General features: G+C 51.6%; 1 protein-coding gene across 3 annotated transcripts in view; it reads left to right on the top strand.

Annotated features, from left to right (window-relative positions):
* The window catches only part of LOC104562183 (schwannomin-interacting protein 1), a 42,016-nt gene extending 19,239 nt beyond the window's left edge, over positions 1-22,777 (top strand). Inside the window, exons 1-7 of one of the 3 annotated variants that reach the window (XM_062005740.1) lie at positions 1,750-2,001; positions 13,092-13,210; positions 16,051-16,168; positions 16,779-16,976; positions 17,805-17,928; positions 19,086-19,179; positions 20,376-22,777. In XM_062005740.1, the coding sequence (XP_061861724.1) occupies positions 1,972-2,001; positions 13,092-13,210; positions 16,051-16,168; positions 16,779-16,976; positions 17,805-17,928; positions 19,086-19,179; positions 20,376-20,427 (735 nt within the window). In that variant the 5' untranslated portion in view covers positions 1,750-1,971 and the 3' untranslated portion in view covers positions 20,428-22,777. Of the gene's footprint in view, positions 1-1,749; positions 2,002-8,401; positions 8,495-13,091; positions 13,211-16,050; positions 16,169-16,778; positions 16,977-17,804; positions 17,929-19,085; positions 19,180-20,375 lie in introns of those variants that run through there. The other 2 variants (XM_062005741.1, XM_062005739.1) reach the window with 2 other exon arrangements.
* The last annotated feature ends 3,943 nt before the right edge of the window (positions 22,778-26,720 follow it).

The following is a 26,720-nucleotide window of genomic DNA, read 5'->3' as shown; positions in this document are numbered from 1 at the left end:
ACAGCAGAGCCAGGGCTGGGCTGCACAGGCAGCACTGAGTCACTGCTGTTATAGATAGAGCTGCACGTGGGAAGTTGGGGGCAACTTCAGGAGTTTTCCTTGTGATGCACAGAATAAATGGCATCAGGCATTACGTAATATGTGGAGCTGCTTTTAGCTTGCCACTGATACTTTCCCAAAACGAGCCCAAGGTCTGTGCAGTGTACTGAAAAGTGGGGAGTTTTGGTTTGATGCTTGGGAATAGCTACTCCAGTTGAATGGGATTCTTTGTAGCTGCAGTAAAAACAGGCACCACTTCACCCCCTCTTAAATCTTATGTGGGTTTGGGGGGCTTTTCTTTTGTTTAATGAAAGTTCTATGGCTTTGGGGTTTTTTTTTTCAAGCTCTACTCCTGGAGGAGAGGGGGCACTGGGGAGGAGGGTTTCTCTCCATCCCTGCTGCCCAGCTGCACAGGGACTCCATCCACCCACAGCTGCTCCAGCCTGTTTGTGCTGGTGAGAAGCTGGGAAAGCTGGGACACAGCAGTGTCTTTTTCCTGGAGACACATCTGGTGCAGGGAATCAAATCTGAGACACCCTGTGAACAAGTGTTTCTGAGTTTCACAGCCAAGTGCATTTCTGAACTCGGCCACAGCTGGCTGTGAGTAGGAGCAGAATAAAGCCCTATTTGGCTGCTGAGGGAAGGTGAGGCAGGGAGTTTCCTTTAGCTGCAAGCCATCACACTATTGCCTGCCTGTGCAGTGACCAGTGCACGGTGCAAACACAGCCCATGGCAGTGCCATCATTCTCTGGGCATTTTGGTGCCTCTCAGATGAGCCACATGCATCTGAAATGTGAGACTTGCTGGCACTGGGGCCAGCCTGGCTCTAAACTTGCAAATTAAGCTATTGGGGTATGTGTTACTCCTGGAAAATAAGTCAGAGCTAAGCTGAGCACCCAACACTAGGCAGGTTGCAAAGGCAGAGAATTGTCAACTATCTGCTTGTCCCCCCGCTTCTTTCTAGCCTCTCCTGTTAGGGGCTGAAATGTTGCCAACCTCCTGATGCTTATTTTGGAGTAGCAATGGAGTATTCTGCAAAGGACAGTGGAATGTAGGGGCTTCACAGTGCCCAGGGAGAGGGGTTCAGCCCACTCAGCCACCATCCTGCAGAAAACATCCACAGAGACAGTGCTGGGTGTTTGCTTAATCTTCACTGGCTTTTTCTTTGGAGAAATCTGGAGGGCACGGGAGCAAGTGTGGCCATGGCCCCCATCCAGCCCGTGTGTCCAAAACCAGGTCAGGTCTGAGGTGGAAGCCCAGCGCAGGCAGGTGCTGTGGCAGAGGGCTCCTTGCTCAGCCTCGCTGCAGGGTGCAGGTATAAATAGCTGGAAATGTAGGACACAGCCTTTTCCAGAAACCATTGCGCTATGTTTCTGCGGCACAGGGTAAAAAGAAAGGTATCAGTTAGCTCCTGTTTAACGCCTCCTTGTCTCGCAGCGGTTCGGGGAGGAGGCAGCGAGGGTTCGGAGCCGCCACCATCCATCCATCCATTCATCCCTCCCTCCCTCCCCCCCCCCGCCGGAGCCGGTGCAGCGGCTGCCGCAGCCGGGGGGGAGCTGGAACTGCGGCTGCCGCTGTCTGACGGCGTTGGGGAGCGGGGCGGGGGAGGTTCCCAGCCATAGAGCGGCGTCGGGGAGGGGTATTTGGGTTCTTTTCCCTTCCCCACGGAGGAGCACGGCTGCCAGCAAGCCCCCCTGCTCTTTGTGCAGCTGCCGGCGGGGGCGGGACCGGCTCCCCCCGCAACGGGCTCCGCCGGGGCCGCCGCTGCGCAGGCGGAGCAGCGCGGCAGCATCCATCTTACCGGCGGCCCGGGCTCCCATCCTCCTCCTCTTTCCCATCCTCCTCCTCCTCTTTCCCATCCCCATCCTCCTCCCCCGCCGGGGCGGCTGCGAGCGCTGCCGGTTGCGCGGCAGCGGCGGATGATGCACGGAGATGGTTCACCAGGAAAACTGCTCCTACCAGGTAAGGGGCGAGCGCGGCCTGGCCCCCCGAAGCCAGCCGCATTCCTTCCCTCCCCGAGCCTCCTTCTTTCCTTGCCGAGGGAGCCGAGCCGGCCCCGGGGCGTACGGACGGCCCGGGTCCTCCAGCTCGGGTTTAACCGCTGGGCTTCCGCCCCCGAGGCATCCCGGGGCTGGCAGCACAGCGGCTTCGAAGCATCTAGGGTGGGGAGAAGCCTGCGGGGCTTTTGTGCTCGCCATGTGATGCTGTGAGGCGCAGCGGGCGCGGGGATGCGCAGCCCGCTCCCTGCTGCATCCCTCCCTCCCTCCCTGCCCGCCTGAAGCTGCTCCGTGTCTCTGAGCCAGCTGCGGCTTTGCGCTGCTGGGCTTGTCGTGGGAGAGTGGTATAAACGTGGGCACATTTCTCTGCTCTTTGCAGCTGTATCGAGGCGTGAGAGCTGGCTGAGCCGCGGGATTATTTTCGGGTGCAGTCTCGTCGTGGTTCGTGTTGTTCTGCGAAATAAGCCACGCAAGAGCTGGTGATGGGGTTGGGAGGCAGCGATTCCCTCACTGAGCATCCGTCACGGGGGGGGCTCAGGGGCCTGGCAGCATCGCTTACAAGCTAAGCAACAGCAGCGTTGTTTTAGCGAGGCGGCGGAGAGCTTGGGGTGGGCTGTTCTGCAGCTTCGTTGCGCTCTGTGGGTGTGGGTGCCGTTGGGTGCACCTGCACGGGCAACGGCATGTTTAGGGCTCGATGGCACATGCGGATTGTTAAAGGCACGGGTGCCCATCCGTCTGTGCCCAGAACTGCATTTGCTTACGTGTTGTGGAGGATGTCTTGCAAAACTGCCAACGGGCATTCCCAGCAGCAGAGCTGCACCCTGGGGGGATGGATGGGGCTATGCCTCATCCTCGTTTTCCACCACCACCGATCGCATTTCATTCACTTTCAATTAGTGTTTTAAGACGAAACGTCTCGTCTTGAAAAACATATAATGAAGGGAAAAGGCACCAAAACGTGTATGCACAGAGAGCTGAAAAGATTTTTCACTGGATACTCGATCTAGGAAATGCTTCTGCACATGAATTTCCATGTGTTTGCAAAAAAACCCCCACAAATCCCAGATTGTCTGAGGGGTTTTTTTCTCTGGTTTTAGGGAATCTGGGTTGTTTTTTTCCCTGCAGCTCCGAGCCTGTTGCTCTCAGCTCCCTCCATAAATGGTGCCATTGTGTGGGCAGAGCGGATGTTTTGCCAGCATACCGGTAGGAACGCAAGGGTTAAAGGCTGCGCATTGTTTGCCGGGTGTTTGCCGGTCCGTGGGGTGGGTGAGCAGCGCAGGCCTGGCCGCATCCCTGCATCTTAATGCGCTGCCCTTGCTGCGATGGCAGCCCTGCAGCCCTTTATCTGCTTTTGCATCCACCGGCTTGTTTATGAATTGGTTCCTCTCCTCCAAACCAATAAACGTCAGAGTGAAAACAACCAGAAAGCGTTCAAATCATAGAGAAAATAGCCCGGAGAAATGTGTTTCTTTTCGAATGAAATCTGTTTCAAAACCTTCCTGTGACACTGGAAGATGAGGAGCAACCCCAGCCCCCTCCCAGCCTCATTAACCTAAAGGCCAAGTTTTCATTCTGCCGTGGCTGGTGATCCCGGCTTTGGGGTGAGGCTGGAAGCCAGGGATGATCGGATTTTGTTGGCTGCCCGGGGTGCCCCGGGGGGAGGAGGAACTCTGCTCCCCTCCCTCCGGTTTTTTCAAGGCTGGGAAACAAACTAAAAATAAACCAAATAGAGGAACGAGCCAAGACGTGGGGAAGGCTTGAAAAGGCGTTTGTTTGGGAGAAGCTCAGCAGCAAATCTCTGCTGTGACCATATCACGGGTAGGACAGAAGCTGTGTGTGAGGGAGGGGGCTGGGCTCGGGGCACAGCACAGGCAGTGCTGAGGAAGAGGAAGGTGTTTATGTCATATGCCATGCCTTGCCTCCAAAGTCCCATTTCACACCAGAAATGAGCTGTCACTGCTACTCTCTGAAGTGCAGGTGGTTGCAGGTCCTCCTGGGGTTTTGGATGTGGCTAGGCTAGGTCCATCACATTGAATTTGGGCCAGGTCCTCTATGCTCGGGACGTGCCAGCGTCTGACATCGTCCCCATGGCTGCATCCTGGAGTCCTGCAGGCTGCTACTGCTCTCTGTGCCATCTGTTTTTCACTTCATTGTGTCTCTTTCCCTGTTTTATACTGATTTCTTTTCCTACCCCAAACATTCTGGTTAGAACTCTGTCATTTCTCCTGCAGTTTGACAGGAAAAAGTCATGCACATTTGAGTAGTGTTTAGGGAGGTCCTGAGCTGGCACAGAATAGAAGGCCAGCGTGCAAATCCAGGCCTTAGCACAGAAATAAAGCTTTGATTCTAATGTGTGCATTAGCTGTGCTTTACTGGCCTTGCAGCCCTAGCCACTGTCTCAGTTTGCTTTGTGAATGGGTGTTTTCAGCCTTGCATGAAGCAAATGGGGACTGCAGGCTGTCGCCGGCCCTGACTGCAGGCTGTGTTTGCCACTGCTGTGCAAGTGGATGATAGTTCTAGGCTTACATGGTCTCCTTGGGTTGATTTCTCGTCTGTTTTTAAAAGCAGAGAACCCCTCCCAGCACCCAGAGCCCCTGCCCAAGGCCAGAGTCCCCAGACAGGCACAGGTTGCCCATGGGAACAGAATTTGGCTCTGTGTGCTGGCATCAGTCAAGGGCTGAGCTATCTGCTGGCAGGAGAGTAGCTCTGGAGATGTTACCATGCAAATAGAATTAAAAGGGGGGGGGGGGGAACCCACCCCAACCCTAAACTGCTTTGAAAAATGAGATTGTATTTGCTTAGAAAGAGTTTCTTGGGTGGGTCAGGGCATGCAGCTCACCCAGCTTGGCCTCACGTCTTCCCCTGGGAAGTGCATCAGGCCTGACTCTGCTGCTGCCAGGTTTGTGCCTGTTTCTTGAGGTGGGGGGGAGTCTGTGAGAAAGCCCCTGGAGCAGGGAGTTACTGATGTTGCTGTAGGTTGGGAAGGTGATGGCGTTGCCGCAGGTCAGGCTGGCTGCCCTGGGGATGGAGCAGGCAAGGCTGGCACCTGCCCCTCCCAGGGTCTTGCCAAGCACCAGACTATGAAAATCACAAGTTTAGAATTCAAAATGCTCATTAAAAATTGAAAAAATACATATTAATTGTATTAGCTTTCTTTTGTTTGGAATCCTTAGGGGTTTGTAGGCTTATGTGGCATCTGGAAACACCAGGCTGTCCTCATCTTTTTCATTCAAATGAATACAAATCCTCATGGCAGAATCTAACCCTCCAGAGACAGGTCTCAGATAAAACCTCAAATGCCATGAAACCCAGCCTGGAATGCTGGCAGAGCTGGAGAGCTGCTGGCCTGGCCCCTGGCTGCTGTGCTGAAGGGATGCTGCAGCCTCAGCTCGTGTGGCCATGCACATTGACCCTGCATCCCAAACCACTGCAATAAAACCAAAACCTGTGTTATAAAGAGCTGAGGCTGAAGGCCTTCTTGTTTAGACAGAGATCCAAAAAGCATCTGCAAGGTAGATGGAAAGCACTTGGTGTGCTAAAGCTCAGGGGAATATCTTTAGAGGGAGGACGTGGTTCATCTCATCACTAAATCTGCAGGAGCTTGTTTTAAGTGCCTTGTCCTGGCAGGAAGGATGCTGTGCTGTGATGGGGCTCTTCAGGAGAGATTTGTTGCAACCTTTACAGTGAAGTAAATGTTTTGTGAAGCAGTTCTGTCAACCTGAGTTTTCTACAAAGCTGAAAGTCGCCTCTATACCCTGACCTGAGCACCCCATGGCCAGGCCCAGCAGCTTGGTGCTCAGAGTGCTTTCTTTGACCTTTGCTGGGAATCTGGGATTTTTATCTACCAACTCAGTAACTGATAGTGTGTGGGAGCTGATCCCCAACAGAAAGGGGAGTTAGTTTCCTCCTAAGGGGGTTTTTCATCGACTGAGGCAGGCATTAGGGGTGCACAGTAATTAAGTCCATTTGCTTGCTTGTCCATAAGCACTCAGCATGTGTTTAAAACACATAAAACTCAATGTGTCCTATTTCCTCACCTTGCCCTGAGTGCTGTCAGCCCTGGCCCCTGTGTTCCCCACAGCACAGGGTCTGTGGCCATGTCCTCCCATCACAGGGACACCCCCAGACCTGCTCCAGATACTCCTCTTCTGGGCTTTCCCTTCATGCTAGAACAAGAAAACCAGGCTGGAATGGCCATGACCTCCTCTTTCCCCTGCTAGCGTTGCCATGGGCTGCTGGAGGAGCCTCCAGCAATGGTTACAGGGATGTGCAGGGCTCCCAGCCACATTTCTTAACCAGGTTTGGTTTTCTGCTGTTGCTTTGGATGAGGTGGCTGCAGGACATGGAGTTCTCAGTGGAGCCTGAGACCGCCTGGGTGGGATCCACTCAGGGAATGCCCCTCTGTGAGGCCTGGCCTGGAGCATCCCAGCTCAGAGGGCAGAGCAGAGGTGAGCTGGCCTGAAACCTGGAGTTGGGAAGAAAACATTCTTTAAAAGGTGGGTGGGAAAAAATGCTACACCTATTCCTGCTAGGCTGTGTTGCTTCCTACCCTTAGGGGTGGCTTTGATGCCAGTTTGCAGAGGGATGGGAGTGTGTGTGTGTGCACAAGCAGCATCCTCCCTGCTGCCCAGTGGGTACCTCAGGGTGATGGGAGGACTTTTCCCAAAGAGGAAGCGTGTGAGTGACTTGCAGACTCAGCCCCCAGCCTGGTGCTCCTGGTCACCACATCCTTCCTGTCAGGCTATGGGATTTCTGAACCTTTTTTTCACATGTATTGTGTCAGGATGTGTCCCCATGGCCGGGGAGGAAGCGCATTTAGCAATGGCAGGAAAGGACACAATGAGTCAGCGGTGCAGGGGAACTAAAAATAATGAAATATCCAGACAAGGGCTTTGTTTCCTTTGGGAATTAAAGTCTCAAAGCATCCTGGGACAAGAATGGCATTAAACAATCCTGTTTATTAGTGCTGGTTTCTCCTGCAGCTTCAGAGTTGGTGATATTTGTGTGTTGTTGGAGCTGGCAATCCAACTAGAATATGCATTTGAGGTGAGGTGATGTCAGCATGGCTTGGATACACCCCTGCAACGTGTGAACTTTGTAGGGCCATTAAAGGGATTGGTTTGTGCAGCATAGTTGTGTTGCAGCAGAAATGGGGGCTTTGCTTGCTGAGGTGTTACGTTTTGAGGGTCACTGAGAAATTGTGGCATATATCCACCCTTCCAAGGATTCCCTACAGAAATTCCCCCTCCTGATCTCTGCCTCTCGCCCCCCACCCACAGCTGAACCAAAGCAGACATTGCACATCACAGTGAGTGTGACACTGGTGGGATCCCAGCAAGGACTGAGCAGGATTTGTGCAGGGTCAAGGGGACAGTGGCTGTGTTGTGAAGCCTGGATCTCCAGGCAGCACTGTTGGAGGCGTGAGCTGGAGCTGGATTTTGTCCAGGTTTGGGAGCTACAGAGCCTCCCAGGGCTGGGGTACCTGGCCATCCTTGAGCAGGGACCAGGCAGCATGGGGGTTCCTGGGCTCTATGAGCCCCTAGGATGGTTGGCAGGTGAATATGAACCCCCAGGATGGTTGGCAGGTAAATATGAACCTCCAGAATGGTTGGCAGGTTAATGTGAGCCCCAGGATGGTTGGCAGGTAAATATGAACCTCCAGAATGGTTGGCAGGTTAATGTGAGCCCCAGGATGGTTGGCAGGTGAATATGAGCCCCAGGATGGTTGGCAGGTTAAGGCTGGATGCCTTTTGGAGCTCTGGTTAATTCCTAGAAACTTTTAGGGGTTTCTTTGCACCTGAAAAAGCTGATTTAGCCAAGAAATAGCCCCCTGAGGGTCCCTTCTGGTGCATTTCAGCCTTTAACAGCCATGTGAGGACTGAGGACCGCCCGGGCTGTGCTCAGGTTCACTGCCCTAGCCGTGGGATTCCCTTGGGATAACTGCTGCGTTGAAAGCCCCAGCAGAAAGCCCCTTCCTCCTGCCCCCCTGGAGCTGTCACTGTGCCGCAGGGCTGGCATTTTGACACCAGACACCGGGTTTTTTCCTGCCCTTGTGTAGCCGCCGAGGGCTCGGGGCTATTTTTATCCGGCTCTGGCAGTGGCTGGAGGAGGACGCGGCTTCCCTGGCCCGGCACAGCCCTCGCCTCTCCTGTCTCTCATCAGCTGGCCGGGGCTCTGGCGCTGCCGTTGCCTTTATTAGGGCAAAGCAAAGGTGCCGCGGAGCTGCGGGAGGCCAGAGGGGCCGGGGGCAGCCGTGGGTCTGGGCTGTGGGGCGGGTGAGGGCAGGGGGCCGGCGGCCGGCGCTTGGTCCCACGCTGAGGCTGGAAGAGCAGAGCGAGAAGTGAGATGCCCGGTGGGGCGAGGCCGCAGGAGCGAAGGACATGAGTCGGGAGGGTGATGGCATGGGTGATGTCATCAGGAAGGCAGCAGCGCCGGCCCCGGAGCACAGCTATAAAAAGGTAAGGGGTGAAAAGGAGCTTTTTGGCTGGCAGCGAGAGGGACTGGCCCAAACACCCTCCCAGGGCGCTGAGTTTGATGGGGCAGAGCAGGGAAGCGCTGGGTGGGCTTTAAACCTTCTTCCCTCTGCGCTGCCACATCGCTGCGTGAGAAACAAGGTGTAAAAGCATCTGTAGCTCCAGTAGCACTGGCCCAGGCTGCCCAGGGAGGGTGTGGAGGCTCCTTCCTTGGAGCTCTTCAGAACCCACCTGGACACGTTCCTGTGTGACATGATCTAGGTGGGAGCTGCTTCTGCAGGGGGGTTGGGCTGGATGGTCTCTAAAGGTCCCTTCCAACCCCCACCATGCTGTGATTCAGTGATTCATGCTGTGATTAAAGAGATGTTTCCAAAGGTATTCCTGGAGCCCCCAGGGTGTGAGGGCAGCTTGCCACGTGCCTGCAGGTACATGTTTGACTTGCTTTTGCAAACCCACCCTGGAGGAGATAAAAGCCAGTGTACTGTGGTTGAGATTTCTGTTGGTAAATCCAAGAACAGGCCTTGTACTTTACAGAGATAAAATAAGACACTGCCTATGGGTCTGGAGCTTTAAATATAGTAATTGTCCATGGCTGGTAATGACAGACCATGGCAAAAATAGCCTCGGTGGCCTCACTGTGTCCTGGCTGGGGCCAAGAGTGGGCTGTGCATCCTGTTTGGTGCTGGTAGGTGTCCCCAGCATCCAGCCTGGCTATGCTGGAACCCCTCACATCATCATGGTGGCATGACTGGGACAGGGTCCTGCTGAAGTGTTGCTGGCACCTATAAATCTGTAATTCACTGTGTAATGAGACTTTTCTCTCTCCAAAGCATGCCTGGTATTCAGTCAGGGTTTGTTACCGATGGGTGCAACTCCAGAAGTGCTGTCACCAGCTGTTATTAGGAGCTGGCTGCTCTACCCAAGCTGTTGGGGGGAGGGTCTCATAGCACAACGAGAAGCCTGACAAATTGCTGCTGTACCTCAACAGCAAAGAAATCTTCCATGTGCAATTCTATGTGCTGTTTTGGGTGAAGTCTGTGGTGAGTCAAGGCCACTAGTACAGCTGCCTTCATGCTAAATACATGAGACTGCCTCAAGTTGCACTAGGGGAGGTTTAGATTGGAGATGAGGAAGAATTTTTTCCCTGAGAGGGTTGTCAGCCTCTGTGCCAGGCTTCCCAGGGAGCTGGGGGAGTGCCCAGCCCTAGAGCTCTTGCAAAGATATGTAGGTGAGGTGCTGAGGGTTAGTGGTGGGTTTGGCAGGGTGAGGGGAGGGCTTGGACTCAGTCATTATAGAATGACAGAATGGTGAGGGTTGGAAGGGACCTCTAGGGATCATCCAGCCCAAGCCCCTGCTAAAGCAGGTTCCTCTCAATCAGGGGCACAGGAATGTGTCCCAGGTGGGTTTGGAAACCTCCATATGATCTTAAACATCTTTTTCCAACCCAGACAATTCTGTGATTCTGTTCTATGATTCTGTAGTGAAAGGAGCAGTCCAACTACTACTTCTTCAGTGGCATAAATAACACAGTGTGGGCTTTGTTCCCTTTCCCAGAGAGCTGTAGAAATCTTGTGCCCACTGCTGTGGGCATTTGCCCTCCATCCAGCATCAGGCACCTCGGCACTGCAGCATCTCCATGCGCCCCAGTGATGGGCTGGGATGGGAAGAAGACATTCATTGCAGTGATGGGCTGGGATGGGAAGAAGACATTCATTGGATAAATTCAGGCTTTAAATAAAAAATGTGGGGGGTTTTCCTTGGTGTTGAGGTGCAACAATGTGTCAGGAACAGGCTGGGTGCCAGCACATGTCGGAGGCAGCTGGTGAATAGCACAAGTGCTTGTGTGTAACCTGCAAACACTAGAGAGGTGATTGCAGCAAACAGCACTAATGAGAGTGGGCCATGGGGCTGGGAAACGGTGCTGAGGGCATTGTGGGGAGAGGCCAAACCTCCCCTGGTAATTGACCTGTCCATGTTTTGAGGCAGGGAGGGCTATCGGCTGACGTTGGGGTTTTATTGGTGTACTCCAACAAAGGCACCTCCTGACCCGTCCCATTGGGAGGTCAGTGGTCAGAAGGAGAACATCCACCCCAAACTGTCTCACTCCAAAATAAAAGGCAGCTTTTTTGTTTCAAATAATTGTCTGGACCAGGCTCCAGCTCTACCCCAGCCCCCTCTTGCAGATACACATTCCATTTGGTTTTGGTTCAGTGTCAGAGTACACGTTCACATAGCACAGCTCAATGTTTTCCCTGCTGTAGCACCTTTGCATTTGGAGTATTAGATCCAGTAGTTTTTATACACCAAGTAAGTATATTTGATAGTCAAAAAACCCCACTTGCAGTTTTCCTGCTCAATTTATGGGTTTCAATACCCAGCTCAGAATGTATGCTGCAGCTGGTGGGTAATTTATCTAAAGCCTCAAGTCCAGATCCCTTAGGTATATTCTATTGCTTAGTAACTGTTCCCTATTTTCTAATAACAAGTAGGACTCTTGATTTCTTTATGGTCATTAGCCTGTGCCTGGTTTTATAAGATGGGGTGTTCCAGGCTGGGTCCTGGGAGCTGTGTTATTCACTATCCTCAGCAATGACCTGGTGGAGAAAACCAATTGCACATTGACTGAACGTGCAGATGTCAGAGTGGGAGCAGTTGTGTCTTGGTGGGAAATGAATCAGAAGTAAAGAACGATCTGGTGAGGCAGCCCCATCTGAAAGGGGGAAATCTGGGAAAGCGTGCCTGTGTGTGTTTTCATGGGAAGAAGAGTGGGTTTGAGTAGGGGGATGTGCTGCTGGGGCAGGGAGCAGTCCCAGCTGGCTTGGAGACTGGGCAGGAGGAGGTAGAGATGTGCTTTGAGCTCCTGCTTTCTGTCAGAACACGGGGAAGATCATAATTAGATGGGAAGATGATGAATCATGTGAGTTGGAAATACAGGGAGACTGAGTATCCACGAGTTCATGAAGTATTGATGCCCTGAGAGATGCAGATGGCACTGGCAGGGGAGGCACCCACATGCAGCAGGAGGAACCAGCATGGGCAACCCTATCTGTGCTTTCAACCCCTTACAAAAATATCCCTCACTCCTTTCTACTTACTTATTTCACTGACAGGGCTGTCTGTTTTCCTTCTGAACCTGACTGTCTCCATGTGATCGAGGCATTCAGTACTGAAACCTGACAAAGCAAAGTAAAAAGCCACAGTCTGGGCAGAACTTTGGAAACTAGGAGCTGAACCCAACAACTTGGTACTTACCTGATGCCATGGGGGTTATTTTTAATGTTTGAAATAAAAGGACTTGAGTTACAAATGGGTTTTGGTGAGGGATTCACAGTATAATGGGCAGTGGCATCATGTAGTATGTAGTCAGCACTGGAGCTGGAATTAAATGTTTAGCTCTTTGAAGTGAATCGTTTGCATCTTGTTATATCTCACTTGCCTGTATCAGAAAAGGTGCTTTCTTTTTATTTAGGTGAAATATGGGAAGCACAGTTAGATTCATGAGCACCATGGAAGCAGCCCCTACTTGCCTGCTGTGTTCTGTTTTGTTGTGTATTCCTGACCAGATGCTGTGCAGCATTTTAACATGCAGTGTTTTGAGGGCTTCAAAATGTTCCTTCTGACGATAACTTGTCTCCTTGTGTGAATGTGCTGTCAGCATTGGCACATAATGCACTAGTGACAGACACCAGGGTAGCACTGGCACTAATCTGGGAGCGGGTTTCAGTTGTTGCACATCGATTGCACAGTCATCTCCATAGTCATTGATGGGGGATTCATTTCAAGTCACTTTGTGGTTCAAAAACAAAATACAGCTGTGAACCCACATCTTTAAAAGTGGATCATTTGATGGCAATGCTTAAGAGTGCACCTCTGAGCACGTGGGCAGAGTCGGGATCGTGTGGGTTTGGAGGCTGCTCAGGGAAGTGGAGGATGCCCACGGTGCAAGCGTGGCCTCAGTGGTTGGATATGGATGTAGGTATGTATAGAGAGTATATACATGAGGCATATATCAAATGTGTGTGTATGTACAGACATGTGATGATCAGTGTGTGGAGAGAGAGATGCAGATGAGCCTCCCTGTTGGGATGGGCTGTGTGCTCCACCCAGGCATGCAGACAACTTGGGGGATTGTACAATCAGTTCAGTTGGAAAAGCCCTTGAAGCTCCTGGAGTCTCAGCCCTCCCCTCACCCTGCCCAGCCCAGCACTAACCCCTGGCCCTCAGCACCTCAGCTCCATGGCTTTGGGATCCCTCTAGGGCTGGGGACTCCCCCAGCTCCCTGGGCAGCCTGGCACAGGGTGAAGAAGTTCTTCCTAATCTCCAATCTAAACCTCCCCTGGTGCAACTTGAGGCTGTTTCCTCTTGTCCTATCATTCATTATGGAAGAGAAGAGACCAACTCTCACCTCTTTACCACCTCTTTTGAGGTAGTTGTAGGGAGTACTCATGTCTCCTCTCATTCTTCTCTGCTCCAGGACTGCTGGGCATCACGAGCAGGGCAGTGGGGCTGGTGGGACAACTCTCCTTCCTGTGCATTGGTGTGACCAGCACCTTCATCCTTTCATGTTGCCCTTCCCTTTCAGGCCCAGAAGAATGAGCGGGAGTCCATCAGGCAGAAGTTGGCTCTGGGTAGTTTCTTCGACGATGGCCCGGGTCTGTACACCAGCTGCAGCAAGAGCGGCAAGCCCAGCCTCTCCTCCCGGTAAGCACGGTGGCCTCACAGCCACCACCTCTTTACAGGCTGAAGACTGTGAGATACCTCCAGCAAAGCATCCTGCCACCTGCTCTTCAGAGCATCCATCCATTTTTGCTTACAGCCATGTATTCTCTGATGTTCTTGTCTTAGAACAACGCTCCAGATGCACTGGTTGTATGTTGTGTAAGGGATTGTAAATAATCTGCTCAGATAGTGGGTCACTGAAACTCTATGGAAGAGATATTTGGATGCTCAGGGGATAAAGCAAATGAGCTGAAGTTTCCTGAGTTAGGTTTCAACTAGTTTTGCATGTAGGATCTCTGCCCTGAACTGGGCATTGCCTTTGGACTTGGGCAGACTGAGAATGGTGGTGAAAGCATCGTGAAGGCACAGAGTTAGTGTCAGCATAAGTTTCTTTTCCTAAGCTGTTTTTTATCTTGAGTTGTAAAATACTGAGGATTTTAATGTCTGATTGCCTGGCTGAATGTCAGACATGCAAGTCTGAAGCAGGGCAGGGCTCGAGGATGGCCCCCATAGTCCCACCAGTCCTGGGTCAGGCAGCGTGGTGATGGCTGGCGAAAAAGCATGAGCTTGTGAAAGTGGCTCAGAGGTGACAGCCTGTTGGGAACACATCTGGTGCTGATAGCTAGTCCTGGTGACAGCAGGGCAGTGCAGAGCAATTAATCTCGTGCACAGAAAGCATCAGAGAATGGGGAAAAAAGGAGCTTTAAGGTGGCTCCCTGGCTCCCCTCCATGTCCACAGGCTCTTCTCGCTGCACACAGCTCATCCTTGGGGCTGGCATGTGGCATAGCATGGATACCTCGTTCTCATTTCTACATCAAATATACTCCAGAAAGGTTTATTTCCATGCAGCTGCCAGGGAGTAACCATGGCATTTGGAAAGCATCAAACACCTCCCACATGAGAGTGAACCTGTGACCTGTGTCCATGGGGTGGGAGAAAAGTCTCAGGTGTAAAGCCAGAGGGAATACTGTTGTTGCATGAGAGGTGCAAGTGTGAAAGGAAATTAAACTGCAAAGGGGAAAAGAAAAGGTGTTGCTCTGTGTAGTTCCAGCTAAAGCAGGAGCCTCTGTCTCATAATTACAGCACTGGTGTAATTAAAGCAGCACGGCAGGGTTTGGCAGCTGTGCCACCAGCACTCACCAGCTGCACCCCAGGGCTTTGGTGGTTCATGAATATTTATAGCCCAGGCAGAGCATGAGTGGCACATGCTGCCTGTGACAGGACCTGCAGGAACCTTTGCAGGGCTCGTGGCTTAAAAGCTCAGGCAGAATGATAGAATGGAATCCCAAAATGGCTTGGGTTGGAAGGGACCTTGCAAAGTCATATAGTCCTCCTCCCTGCAATGGTGGAGACATCTTCAACTAGAGCAGGTTGCTCAGAGCCCTGTCCTGGCCTTGAATGTTGCCAGGGCTGAGGCATCCACCACCTCTCTGGGCAACCTATGCCAGTGTTTCACCACCCTCAACGTAAACCATTTCACTTATTAATGCTATGGCAATAGTGACTCAGAAATTCCCCTAAAATCCATTGACAAGAGTTTGCTGTCTTCTAAGTACTCACATAAGCCCCCACCCGTTGGGAATGGGGAATAACAAGGAGCAGAACGTGGTGGGGAGTGGGGGGTTGGCCCTTCAGCGGGCAGTGATGGAGTGTAGTGCACTGAGAAGGACGATGCAGTTGGCTGGGGTTAATTTTTAATGGATCTGGAAGAAGTGCAAAGCTTGAGCAGATTTGTTAGGCAGGAAATGAGCCTGGCCCTGATGTCAAGTGAGTAAATTGTCCTGGCTGGGCTGGGCTGGTGGCTGCAGAGTTGCTCCCCAGCGTGAGCATCAGTAGGGGCCTTCACAGACACCCTCTTGCCCTAAAGTCTGTTTCCTTGTTTGCTCTCTGAGGCTGCTCTGAGCACAGGGAGCTGTGGGGTTCACCTGGAGCTCAGCCCCAGTGAAACCTGGGTTGCCTTGATGACCTGCTCAGCAGTGGCTTTGGGGGATAATTGCTGTGTGAGCAGCAGCCAGGATGCTCTCAGCTCTAGAGGTGCTTTTCCCATCCCTCAGCCTGCACTGGGATGCCCTTGCCCTGAGCCACCACATCTGGAGTAAACCAGTCCCTGGGAGGTGAATTTAGGTGCTCTCAAGCTGTCCAAATTGGGTGGTGGTGCGGGGGGTCCAGAAAATACAAGTCAGTCATCATCTGTTGTGGTTCATTTGTGCCTCTTGGCATCAGACAGGTTTGTCACCCTTGTGAACAGCTAGTTTCAATGGGTAACACGTTATTCTGTATAATGCAGTCAGATTTCAGTGTCATTTTTATATTGTTTATGAAAGCATAGTAAAGTTGGAAGGGACCTCACATACCACCTCGTTCCAACCCCCTGCCATGGGCAGGGACACCTTTCTGTGGATGTACTTGACACGTAGTGTTTTGTTTCATGCAATAATGCAGCCCCCTGTGCTGACACAAGCTCTTCAGCAGCTCGGTGATTCCCAAGCCGATCAGTAGGTGGTGGTAGAAGCGTTGCTGTTACCGTGATGCTCTTTCCAGCCCGGGCTGCCGCTGCTGCTCAGGGATGGCAGCACTGAGCAGCCGCCGGACTTTGCCCAGGGGTGGGTGGGTGGTCCTGGCTCTGGTTTTGGGTCGGGGAAGTGACTATCTTCTTGAAAGCGAAGTGGAAATGGTAGTATTTTCCCGAGGCTGATATGAAGGCAGGGCAAGGGCATCCTTTCAGGAGGAGGAGGAGGAGTCCTCGGGGCGCTGGGGAGAGCTGGGGGTGCTGGTGTGAGGGGGCTGTGGTGTCACCTCTCCTTTTGCCCCACCTTCACAGGTTACAAAGTGGGATGAATCTGCAGATTTGCTTCGTGAACGACAGTGGCAGTGACAAGGACAGTGACGCTGATGACAGCAAGACAGAAACCAGCCTGGACACGCCGTTGTCGCCCATGGTAGGTCTGGGAACCCATCCCACGTGGAAGCCATAGGGCATCTCTAGTGGAAGCTGATAAAGACCTGCTCCTATTAAAACAGCATTGCTAAATCCCAGGGCATCTTCAGCCATCCATAAAAGGAATGTAAGATGCTGAGGGACAGCTGGCAAATCACCCCTGGCTAGCAGGGAGCTGTTGTAGAGCAGATGCCTTCAGGGGAAGGTGTTCCTTCCTCCTTCCTTCCTCCCTTTCTATTTGGCTCTGATAATTATCAGGCAGTAATGGATACAGTGCTATCAGCTCCCACCAGCTTTCCTCTCTTTTCCTTTGTGAATATACCACCACAGCCCCAGATGTTTTCCTCCAGCTTAACCAATCTGTCCCTTCAACACCCATTGATGTGATTCCTCTTCCCATTTAGAGTGCTCAAGTTGCTATTGATAGTCAAGAGGACCTGTCTGGCAACTACTCTGATGTTTAAAGATAATCTTGTGGTTGAAAATGCAAAAAGATCTGTATTCTTCTATAGAAATGATAATGCTTGTAAGTGCACAGAAAGGCATTAAGCCAACAGCAAACCTCATTCAGTGGTGATGGGCCTGTAAGAGCTGTGTGTCTGCTTCCCCAGAGCAAGCAGAGCTCGTCCTACTCTGACAGAGACACGACAGAGGAAGAGTCAGAGTCCCTCGACGACATGGATTTCCTCACCAGGCAAAAGAAACTCCAAGCTGAAGCCAAAATGGCCTTGGCTATGGCAAAGCCCATGGCCAAAATGCAGGTTGAGGTGGAAAAGCAGAACAGGAAGAAATCGCCAGTAGCGGATCTTGTAAGTGGGGGCCATGGGGCAGCCTGGGGGGGGTAACAGCAGCCCTTTTGCTCTTGGCTTTTGCTTGTTGAGATGTGTACAGAAGCCAGAAGTGCCTGTGCACATTACTTGTAGCTGTGCAGAGGAGCCGTGGAGATAGGGACTCCCTGAAGAGAGCTGAAGGGTTGGTCATTCTGGGGGGCATTAAGAAGAGTGTGGGCAGCAGGTCAAGGGAGGTTCTCCCCCTGCTCCACTCTGCCCTGCTGAGGACTCATCTGGAGTCCTGTGTCCAGTTCTGGGCTTTCCAGCTCAAGAGGGACAGGGAACTGCTGGAGAGAGGCCAGTGCAGGGCTAACGAGATGCTGAGGGGACTGGAGCATCTTCCTTATGAGGAAAGGCTGTGGGACCTGGGGCTGCTCAGTCTGGAGAAGAACACTTCCAAGTACCTAAAAGGTGGATGGCAGGAGGTTGGGGTGACATGTTTTTCTGTGGTGCCCAGTGACAGGACATGAGGTAATGGCATAAGCTGGGACACAAGTTCCACTTAAACACAAGGAGAAACCTCTTTCCTGTAAAGGTGAGGGAGCCCTGGCCCATGCTGCCCAAGGAGGTTCCCAAACCCACCTGAACACGTCCCCTCACCTCCCCTTGCATCAATCCAGCACTGGTGCTGGTAACTCTGAAGACTTGGGTCAAACATGTAGACACTTCAGCTCATTTTGTTACTCTCAGTGCAGTCCTTGGTGCAGCCTTGTGAGAGGGGGATGGCTGCAGTGCAAAGTGCTGCTGTTCAGGGGTACGAGTGATGCAAAGAAAACTGTAAAACATTGAAAACAAATGTCTTTTCAGTTGCCACATATGCCTCATATAAGTGAATGCCTGATGAAGAGAAGTTTAAAACCTACTGACCTAAGAGACATGACTATTGGGCAGCTACAAGTGATAGTCAATGATCTCCACTCACAGATAGAAAGTAAGTGGTAACTCATTTGATTACTCTGTGGTATGTCCTGTTTAACTGAGGACAGTTCTCCAGGGCACACATAGAAATGTGTGCAATAGCAGGAGTTTACTGAAGAGGTGCACCACAGTAACTGGAGTTCTCTCCAGCTTTGGCTTCTTTGGCTTTTTTCTTCCCCTTTTTCAGTTTCTCCTGAAGTGCTTAGTTGGCCTCATAAGAGAAGGAGGGTTGTAGCACTGTGCCAGCACCTAATGCCCCACTTGTAACACAAAACCTGGTTGGGTAAAATTAGTCTTGGGAAGTCTGCCTGACCTGGAAGTACCTGCCATTCCTGGCTTTATAGCTGTGTCTTCCTCTGACCACCCATAAGTGGAGAAGCCTCCAGCTGAGCAGGCACCTTGGGCTGAATCCACTCTTGCAGTGCTTCAACACATTTTGTGGGTCCTTGTGTTTGTCCACAGACACAATGCCCCCTGCGTCCTCTAAAACATCCAGGGTTTCCTTTCCCTAAGGGATCACCATCTTCCAGTCAGTTAATTAACAGTTTTGGGAGTAGACTTCTCTGTAGGGCAATAAAAGAAAGGTTGGTTGGGGGCTGCTGTGCTGCTCCTTCCCTACCCATGTTGGTTACTTGGCATCCTTCTGGAAGCAGCCCTGTTCAGGATACTGTTGAGTTATGACTTGTTCTTTTGTGCTGCAAAGGTCCCCCCAAAAAATTGGTCATTGATTAGTCTTACTTTAGAAAGCACCCAGGAATGGGAGCATGAGCTTTAACATCATTTACATTGAGCTTGCTTCCCAAACTGAAGAGGTGTTAAACCCCTTTCTGCAGCCCGTTCCTCGCTCAGGGTTGTTGCCCACAAGTGAGGAAAAGCTGAACCAGCAGGACTCTGAGCACTGAGAAATTCAGCTTTAATTTGGCTGCTGCACTGAGGTATTTTCAGAGAGGGGCTGCTTGCATGCAGTGGTGAGGTGGTTGTGGTTTGTCCTAGAAAGCACAAAGGTCTCTCTGTCTCTCCCCAGCATCATGTTCATCCTCTGGGAAGGTCCCTCCTGGTTCTCCCTTCATGCCAGCTTCCATGTAACGTGGTGGGAAGGATGATGTAGTGGGTCCTAAAATGGGGTTCCTTGGGATGTCACAAGCTCATCCCCTTTCTCCTTGGCCTCAGGCTTGAACGAGGAGCTGGTGCAGCTGCTGCTCATTCGGGATGAGCTGCACACGGAGCAGGACGCGATGCTGGTGGACATCGAGGATCTGACCAGGTGAAGGCAGCTCCTGGGGCTATTTCTTTCTCCTCACAGATTCCAGCTTGCTCTCAGCAGTATGTACAGGTCTTCTTTTAGCAGAATTTCAGTACTAAAGCTCTTGCCATGCAAGGTAAGGGCAGAGCAGGGCACTGCTGTCTCCTCCAAAACAAGAAATTAAGGCACTCAGGTTTCTGGAGACTCTCAGCAGCTTTCAAGAGCTCCCCAAATGCAGGTGTTGGTGCATATTCTTGAGTTGGTGTTTCCCTTTCCAAAGCCTCAAAAGAGCCTGGGAAGGAGTGGTGCTGCAAGGCTGAAGAGGCATTTTCCTTTGACATAACTAGTGATGAGCTGCAGAAGCATTAAAAAGCCTTGAAAGGTTGGGGGGAAAACGCAGCTGAAAAAGAAGATGCATTGGCAATTGTCGGCACAGCAGCAGTTGGGTTTTGAAACTGAAGCATTAAGCTTGCAAAAAATCCTTGTTTCCATTTTAAAACCTGGTGGTGCTGCATGGCAGCTGGCTGAGATCTGAGGGTGCTCAGCAGGGGCTGGTTTGGGGAGCAGTTCTTGGGGGACAGTGGCCTCAGGGACAAGCAGGCAGGTTGTCACAGCTGAGTCTTGCGAGACACCATCGCTGCTTCCCTTAGGAAAGCACAAGTGATGAAAGGGGAGGTTGGGATTTGGGGTGGAGCTGGATCAGTGTGCAGACACCAAGGCCACCTCACATCCCTTTAGTCCCTTCTGTGCTTTGGGAAACACTTTGGCTTCCCAAATGCAATTAATGGCAGTTTAGTAAATGGAATTGATTAGGAAGCTGGTGGGGATGGTGGAGGCTTTGGTGCTTGGTGGGGGCACCTCCCCTCCCCACCCCTGCACCATGCCAGCAGAAGGGGAGGACAAGAGGACAAGGCCTCAGGTTGTCCCAGGGGAGGTTGAGATTGGAGCTGAGAAAGAAGCTTTTCCTGAGAGGGGTGTCAGCCCCCGTGCCAGGCTGTCCAGGGAGCTGGAGTGCCCAGCCCTGGAGAGATCCCAAAGCCGTGCAGCTGAGGTGCTGAGGGCCAGGGGTTAGTGGTGGCTGTGGCAGGGTGAGGGGAGGGTTGGGACTCAATGATCTTAAAGGTTTTTAAGGGCCATGGGGTAGTGATGGGCTTGGCAGCTTCAGCTTCCACCAGCCCTCGACACAAGGACTAACAGAGCTTCTGTGCCTCCCCCAGACACGCCGAAAGCCAGCAGAAGCACATGGCAGAGAAGATGCCAGCAAAATGAACCCCGGGACAGAGCTCGAGCCAGACTTCATTTTGCTTGTGTGTGTGTGTGTGTCCAAGCGCTGACGTCCACGGTGACGCACAAGACAACCAGTGTTAGTCATTGACCATGTCTGAAGCTTTATGTCCAGTGGTTGGCCTCTGCTTCTTAATTTATTTTCCTTTTTTTACTCGTGCCACTAAATATCAGGCATTTTAATAATCCTATGACAAAGAAGATGTACAGTACTTAGAACATTATAAACCATGGCCGAGAAGAGAGGGTCGTTTTAACTTTATTTTTCTTCCTTTAGAGATGCTCAGTTGGGTGATATTTTACCATTGACTACTTTTTTTATTCCTCACTGTAGTTTTGAAACAGAGGGACTGTACTTGACGGTGCTATTCAAGTCAAACACCAACACAACCCCCCACAGGAGACTCCATGCCTGCCTCGTAGTGTAGTTGTAGCTTTCAGTAACATTTTCGGTTCAGTTCTCAACATTTTGTGAATGTTGACTACCTGACGTTCATTTTTAGGTGTGCTATTAACATTGGGTTGGATTCAGAGAGTTTGACCTGGAAAGTTTTATGTATAAATATGTAAAATAAAACTCTAAAAAACTTGTTTCCTATGACATGTGGGTTTTTTTTGTTGCCCAGGGGGTGACTCTGGGGCCACACCAGCAACGTGTTCCTTGGGCTCAGCGTGCAGTTCCTAACCTGTCATCACCAGAAAGAGCCTTTGGGTGGGGTTGGGTTTTACCTTGGTGGCATGGAATGGCAGAGAGAAGCCAGGATTGTTTGGTAGGGTGATTTATCTGTGAGTTCATAATGATGTGGGCTTAGGATTCTTCTGTAACTCTGGTCTTCTACGAGCCCTAATATTGTGACTCCTGTTAGAATCAGCAAGCACATACCATAGCTGGGCAGGGGATTTTTGATATATTCTATTGTCTGGGCTAAATATTTCAATGACCTACTCTAGGTGGTCCTGCTCTGGCAGGGGAGTTGGACTGGATGGTCTTTCAAGGTCCCTTCCAGCCCTTGGGATTCTGACTTGGCCCAGTCAGAAATAAAAGGTATGTTACAGATCTAAGCAGAGTCTGAAATGTGTTCTCTGTGGTAATTGCTCACCTCTCTGCCTTTGGGCTGGGCTCCCCCTCAGTGGCTGTGCTCATCAGCCAAGGGCTTTACTTGCCTTCCTCTGCATCTACAGGAGGAAGGACACAGGGGGACTGAACAGCTCTGCCCCCAGCCCTCCTTTATTTGATGTAATGCTGAAACAGCTCAGCCACCCCCTTCCTGAGGCTGCCAGCAGCAGACACACGTCCTGCACACCAGCAAGCACACCCTCAAGGGCAAGTTCACCTCAGTGCAAGGTCTGGCTGATGACTGACTGATTCAAGGTGTTTGAAGAAGGGCAGGAGCTGTCTTTGCACAGAAAGTGCAGGTTTTGGAAGCCCCAGCCCTCAGCAGGGCTTGGTGGGGCTTGAGGGGAGTGTCATTTTAACTTGGGGTTGTTTTTCCTTTCCAGGAGTAGTTCTGAGGGGTTTCCAGGGCACAGTCCCTGTTCTGCAGCCCCTGGGGAAGGGGCTGTGTCCCATGTCCCAGGCAGTGGGACAGGCAGTGTCTCTTAGCAAGGAGCTGTGCCTGCCTCTACCTTTTACAGAGGGATGCTGGGATGAGGTTAGGCTGGGAACCTGCAGACTCTTACTTTGCTTTAGTTTAGAATCTATGCAGAAAATGAATGTCTATATTGGGAGTGTTAGTTTCCCTGTAGCTCGTGCTGGGCTTGATGCTGCTGCCAGCACGTGGGGAGAGCCTCTGGCCTTTGTATCTCTGCTCTGTAATAAAGGCTTGTGTTTGCAATGCCCTGTGGCCAAAATGGGCCAAAAAATGGAGCTGATGCCTCCAGCAGAAGCAGCTGTTCAGGTAGTGGTGAGGAAGGGCTTGCTGCTGGATTTAAACCATGAACAGCAAAAGCCCCAAATACAAACAGTCTGAGCTCAACTTTAAAAATACATAAAAAGGGAGGAAAAAAAGCAAACAAGCCCCTGGCTGCTCTCAGGGAACTGCCTGTCCTTCCCAGCCACCCCTGGCATCACCCCTGCCAGGATCCTGGGATGAGGCAGTTTGGGTAGGCTGGAGTTGTGTCCCTTGCTAAGTGCCTTAAACTTGCTGAAGAGAACTAGTTATCCTGGGGTAAAAAGCTTTAAGGGGGGCTTCCCCCTCTTTCCATCCTTAGGGGACTGGGTTTCCAAGCATGTCTCTGGGTAACTCCTTGGCTCTGTGGCCCGAGGTGCTGGGCTGGCCTGTGTGAAGGCAATGCTGTGCAATTCCTGCATTAAAGGACTTTTGTAAAGAGAGAAGGGTGTTGTGTCGTTTCTGTTGCCTTGATGAGGGCAATATATGGTTTGTCACCTCTTTCTGGGTGTCAGGCTCACTTTTTTGAGTCTCCTGTATCCTGGCTGGGTTTTCAGCTCCTCCTCCCCTTGTCCCAACCCCTGAACACAAACCATCTCACACAGGGTGCCGGACTCTGCAGTGTTTGCCTCCTGCAGCCTGCCCTCAGCTCGCTGTCAGCAGGCAGAAAAGCACCTCCTGAGATCAGAAACCACCAAAAATACCTGCTGTAGTCAGTGAAAACACCTTCCTGCCCCCCACATAAAGGGGGTGATGGGGCTGGGGGCGTTCCCACAACCTCCCACCACCCTCCATGCACTCACCACCCATGTCAGGAGTTGATTGTGTGTATCCACAAGGAATAGCTGTGTGGGGTTTTGGGGACTCCCATCCTCAGGGACAATGTGGAGGGGTTCTTCTTTTCATTCTTTCTCTTTCTTTCTTGCCTTTCCCCACATTTTTCTTCCATGAATGGGATGTTGAAGCAGTTCCACTCAGTATCTCCCAGTATCAGAACTGTAACCCTGGAGATGAATTCCCCAAGGGAAGCTCAAAGGGCTCACAGTCAGAAGGTTGCTTTCAGGGGGATGAGCTCAGCAGAGACAGTAATAAAGCAGCTTCTGTTATGACAGTGGCCACTGCTTCACCCCAGGCACCAAGATTTGGTGTCCAACCATCAGGTGCTTAAAGCAGCTCCCATGCCCTGCTACTCCTTGAACAAAATTAGAAGGGGGAAAAAAAACCCAGTGTGTTCTTTTGGAGAGGAACCTTGAAATGACTAAAAGAGCCCAGGAAAGTGTGGAGGATGTTGGCTGGGCCAGGCCAATGACCATGGCATTGGCTCACGTGTCTGTGTCAGCAGCGCACTGCCATGCCTTCCCAAACACTGGGGCAAGGACACACAGCTTTGTGCAGCTGGGAAATCATCCTGGAGCTTGGTTTTTAGCTGCTGCAACTATTTTTCTTTCCCATGCTGGCTGAGTAGGTAGGTAGGAAAGGAGCTGATGTGTCCTGGCCTGATTGCATTCCCCTCCACTACCCCTTTCCTCAGCCCAACCACATCTAATTCTTCTTGCATTCCCTTACCTGCCTTCAGCTGGGCTCCCAACAATGTTCATTAATTGCTCAAGTCTGTCCCTCCACTCACCTGTGCTTGAAAAGCATGAAATGTTGCATTAAGCAGGGCCAGGAAACTTCTAGAGAGAATCCAGCTGAGGGCTACTGAGATAATGAGGGGAGTGGAACATCTTGATGAAGAGAGGCTGCAGGACCTGGGGCTGTTCTGTGTGGAGAAGAGAAGGCTGAGGAGGGATCTCATCAACACTTGTAAGTACCTAAAAGGTGGGTGTCAGGAGGATGGGGGGAGACACTTTTATGTTCCTGCCTCCAGGAACAGGACAAAGGGTAATGGGCACAAGCTGGAACACAAAAAGTTCCCCTTAAATACAAGGAGAAACTTCTTTACTGTAAGGGAGAGGGAGCCTTGGCCCAGGCTGCCCAGGCAGGGTGTGGAGGCTCCTTCCAAACCCACCTGGACACATCCCTGTGCCCCCTGATGGAGGGGAACCTGCTTTAGCAGGGGTTGGGCTGGAGCAGCTCTGCAGGAACAGCAAACAGAAAACAAACCAAATCATTCTGATGTCTGAGACAACATCCTGCTGACATTAAACGGCCCTTGGGGACAGAGATGTGCTTTATGAGCCAGGTGTTTCCTCTCACCCAAACTTTGCAGCTTGGGTTCCTCTTTCATTTTTTTCCTCCTCTCTGCTTCTGAAAAGCCCCCCAGCAGCTCCTCACTGTGTGTGGAGTGGGCTGCACGTCCTCTTGCTGGCCACTGCCATCAGTGGGCACAGAAAGCCACAGCAGAGCACACACACAGCCTTTCTTTTTCTTATTTAGCCCTTTAAAGGACAGGCATTATGAGCTGAGGAGAGCTAAGTCATGTGTGGATTGAGATGAGAAGGGTTGGGGTGATGGGACACAACCCCATGTGTTCTCCCTGCTGCTGCACACTGTGCTGGGGGAGGTGATAGGTGCCAAGGAGATGGGGTTTTTTACCTCTTTAAAGCAAAACCCCATCCTTGAGCAGCTGTGAGGGAGACTCAGCCTTGCACAGGGCATCCCCAAGGAAAAGCCATTGGGGGGGTTACGGTCCAGCCTCGCTTCCCTGCACAAGCCCACGGCCGCTCCCAGGGAGTTTCTCTTCCTTCTTATTGTAAAGCAAAGCGAAACCTGTGTGTGGGGGACACTTTGTCCTTCACCCACTGCCCCAGAGGTGATTGAGGGCACCCTGCATGCCAGGCAGGGCCACTGGCAGCTAAGCCACTGGTTGCTTTGCCAGCAAGTACCCAGCCTTGGGCTAAAGCAGCTTTCCTCAGTCCTACTCGGCAGGATCAGCCCTTCCCTCTTCACTCAGCTCAAGCCTCAGCTCCTCCTCAGTGCTAAAATATCATTCACAGTTTCTCAAGTCTCTTGATTGTGGGAGGTGAAGGAAAAAGGATCTGTGTAAAATAAATGATCCCAGTTCTTGGTGATGCAAAAGGCCATCACAGCCTCTTCTAGCTCACGGGTTTCACTGTTTGATGCTCTTTCCAGGCAGCTGCCTCAGCACTCCTCTGCTGCCCTTCACAGAAACTGCCCACAGAGCTGGGGGAGGAGGAGGAGGAACTTTCTCAGGTGTTGGCCTCAGCCCCTCAGTGAAGGTAGAGCTGAGAGCCCTGGGTGGCAAAACTCCCATCAAATTCTCAGGGAGTTTTACCAGAGCAACCAGCACCAATGTCTGCAGGGGACTGATCCCCCCAAAGCAAGGGAAAAAGCTGGCATAGGGGCTCTGCAGAGCTCTGTGGCTCCAAAAGCCACCTGGGAATGTATTTTTGGGAGTGGGGAAGGGATCCACATCATTCTGTCAGACCACTCATCCTGCACCTTCCTGCTGCCTTGGAACACGAGGTATGGGGAGAAAAGGGCCACCAGCCTCTACATCTGTGTGCAGGTCAAGATATGGTTGGGGTTGGCAGATGTGTTTAGGGCTTGTGCAATCATATTGGGGTGCCTTTAAGTTCAATGTCATGCCATCAGCCTGCAGCTTAGCACAGCCCACTTGGAAATGGTTTGAGTCTCCTGCAAAGCCCTTGCAGGGCCAGCAATCGGACTGAGACATGGACAATGAAGCCTCAGGGCCCTGGGTGCCTTCACCAAGGGAAGGACAGTGTCTGGGGGGGGCTTCAGGCCCCATCCACACCACAAACACAGGGTTTCTTCTTCCCCAGGTGTGAATTGCTGCTTGGAACGATCACCCATCACGGAGAAGCAAGATGAACTTCATCACAGTTCACAGTGCCCAACACCCATCCTTTCAAGGACTCTCATTTAACTTTCTGTAGTCTGTATAAAAACCCAATATTGCAAACTTTTTCTTGATCAAAACCATGAGCAGGTACCTGGGGACAGTTAAAGGCTCATTTATAGTGCTACCATACCCAGAGCATCATTTCTCCCAAGCACCTAGTAAGTGTCCATACATCAGATGGCTGCTCTTTCTCTCCTCAAGTAAATTGGACAAAAAAAGCCTCTGTTTTCTGGTACCTGTTACCAGCAGGGCCTGCCCTTATCTGCCCTGCTGGGGATTAGCCTCTGAGATCACCTAAAATGTGCGTGATCTTTGGTCTAATGAGGATAATGCATATTCAATGTGTGTGTGGTACTGAAAGCTGGAACTTGGGTGGTGGTTGTTCACACGTGTAACCTGTACTTATGCACGTAACCCTTACTCCTGAAAGCCTGTGGGCTGCTCTGGTCCATCCTAGTGACCATTGCAGGGGCTGGGCCATCCCTCCAGAGCATGCTGCCGGAGCCTGGCAGGCAAAGCCCTGCCCTGTGCTGCCAGGAATGCTGGGCTTCACCACAGAG

The sequence above is a fragment of the Colius striatus genome, chromosome 12, assembly GCF_028858725.1.
Source record: "Colius striatus isolate bColStr4 chromosome 12, bColStr4.1.hap1, whole genome shotgun sequence".
In the NCBI taxonomy this organism is placed as follows: domain Eukaryota; kingdom Metazoa; phylum Chordata; class Aves; order Coliiformes; family Coliidae; genus Colius; species Colius striatus.
This window is presented reverse-complemented; position numbering and strand designations above follow the sequence as displayed.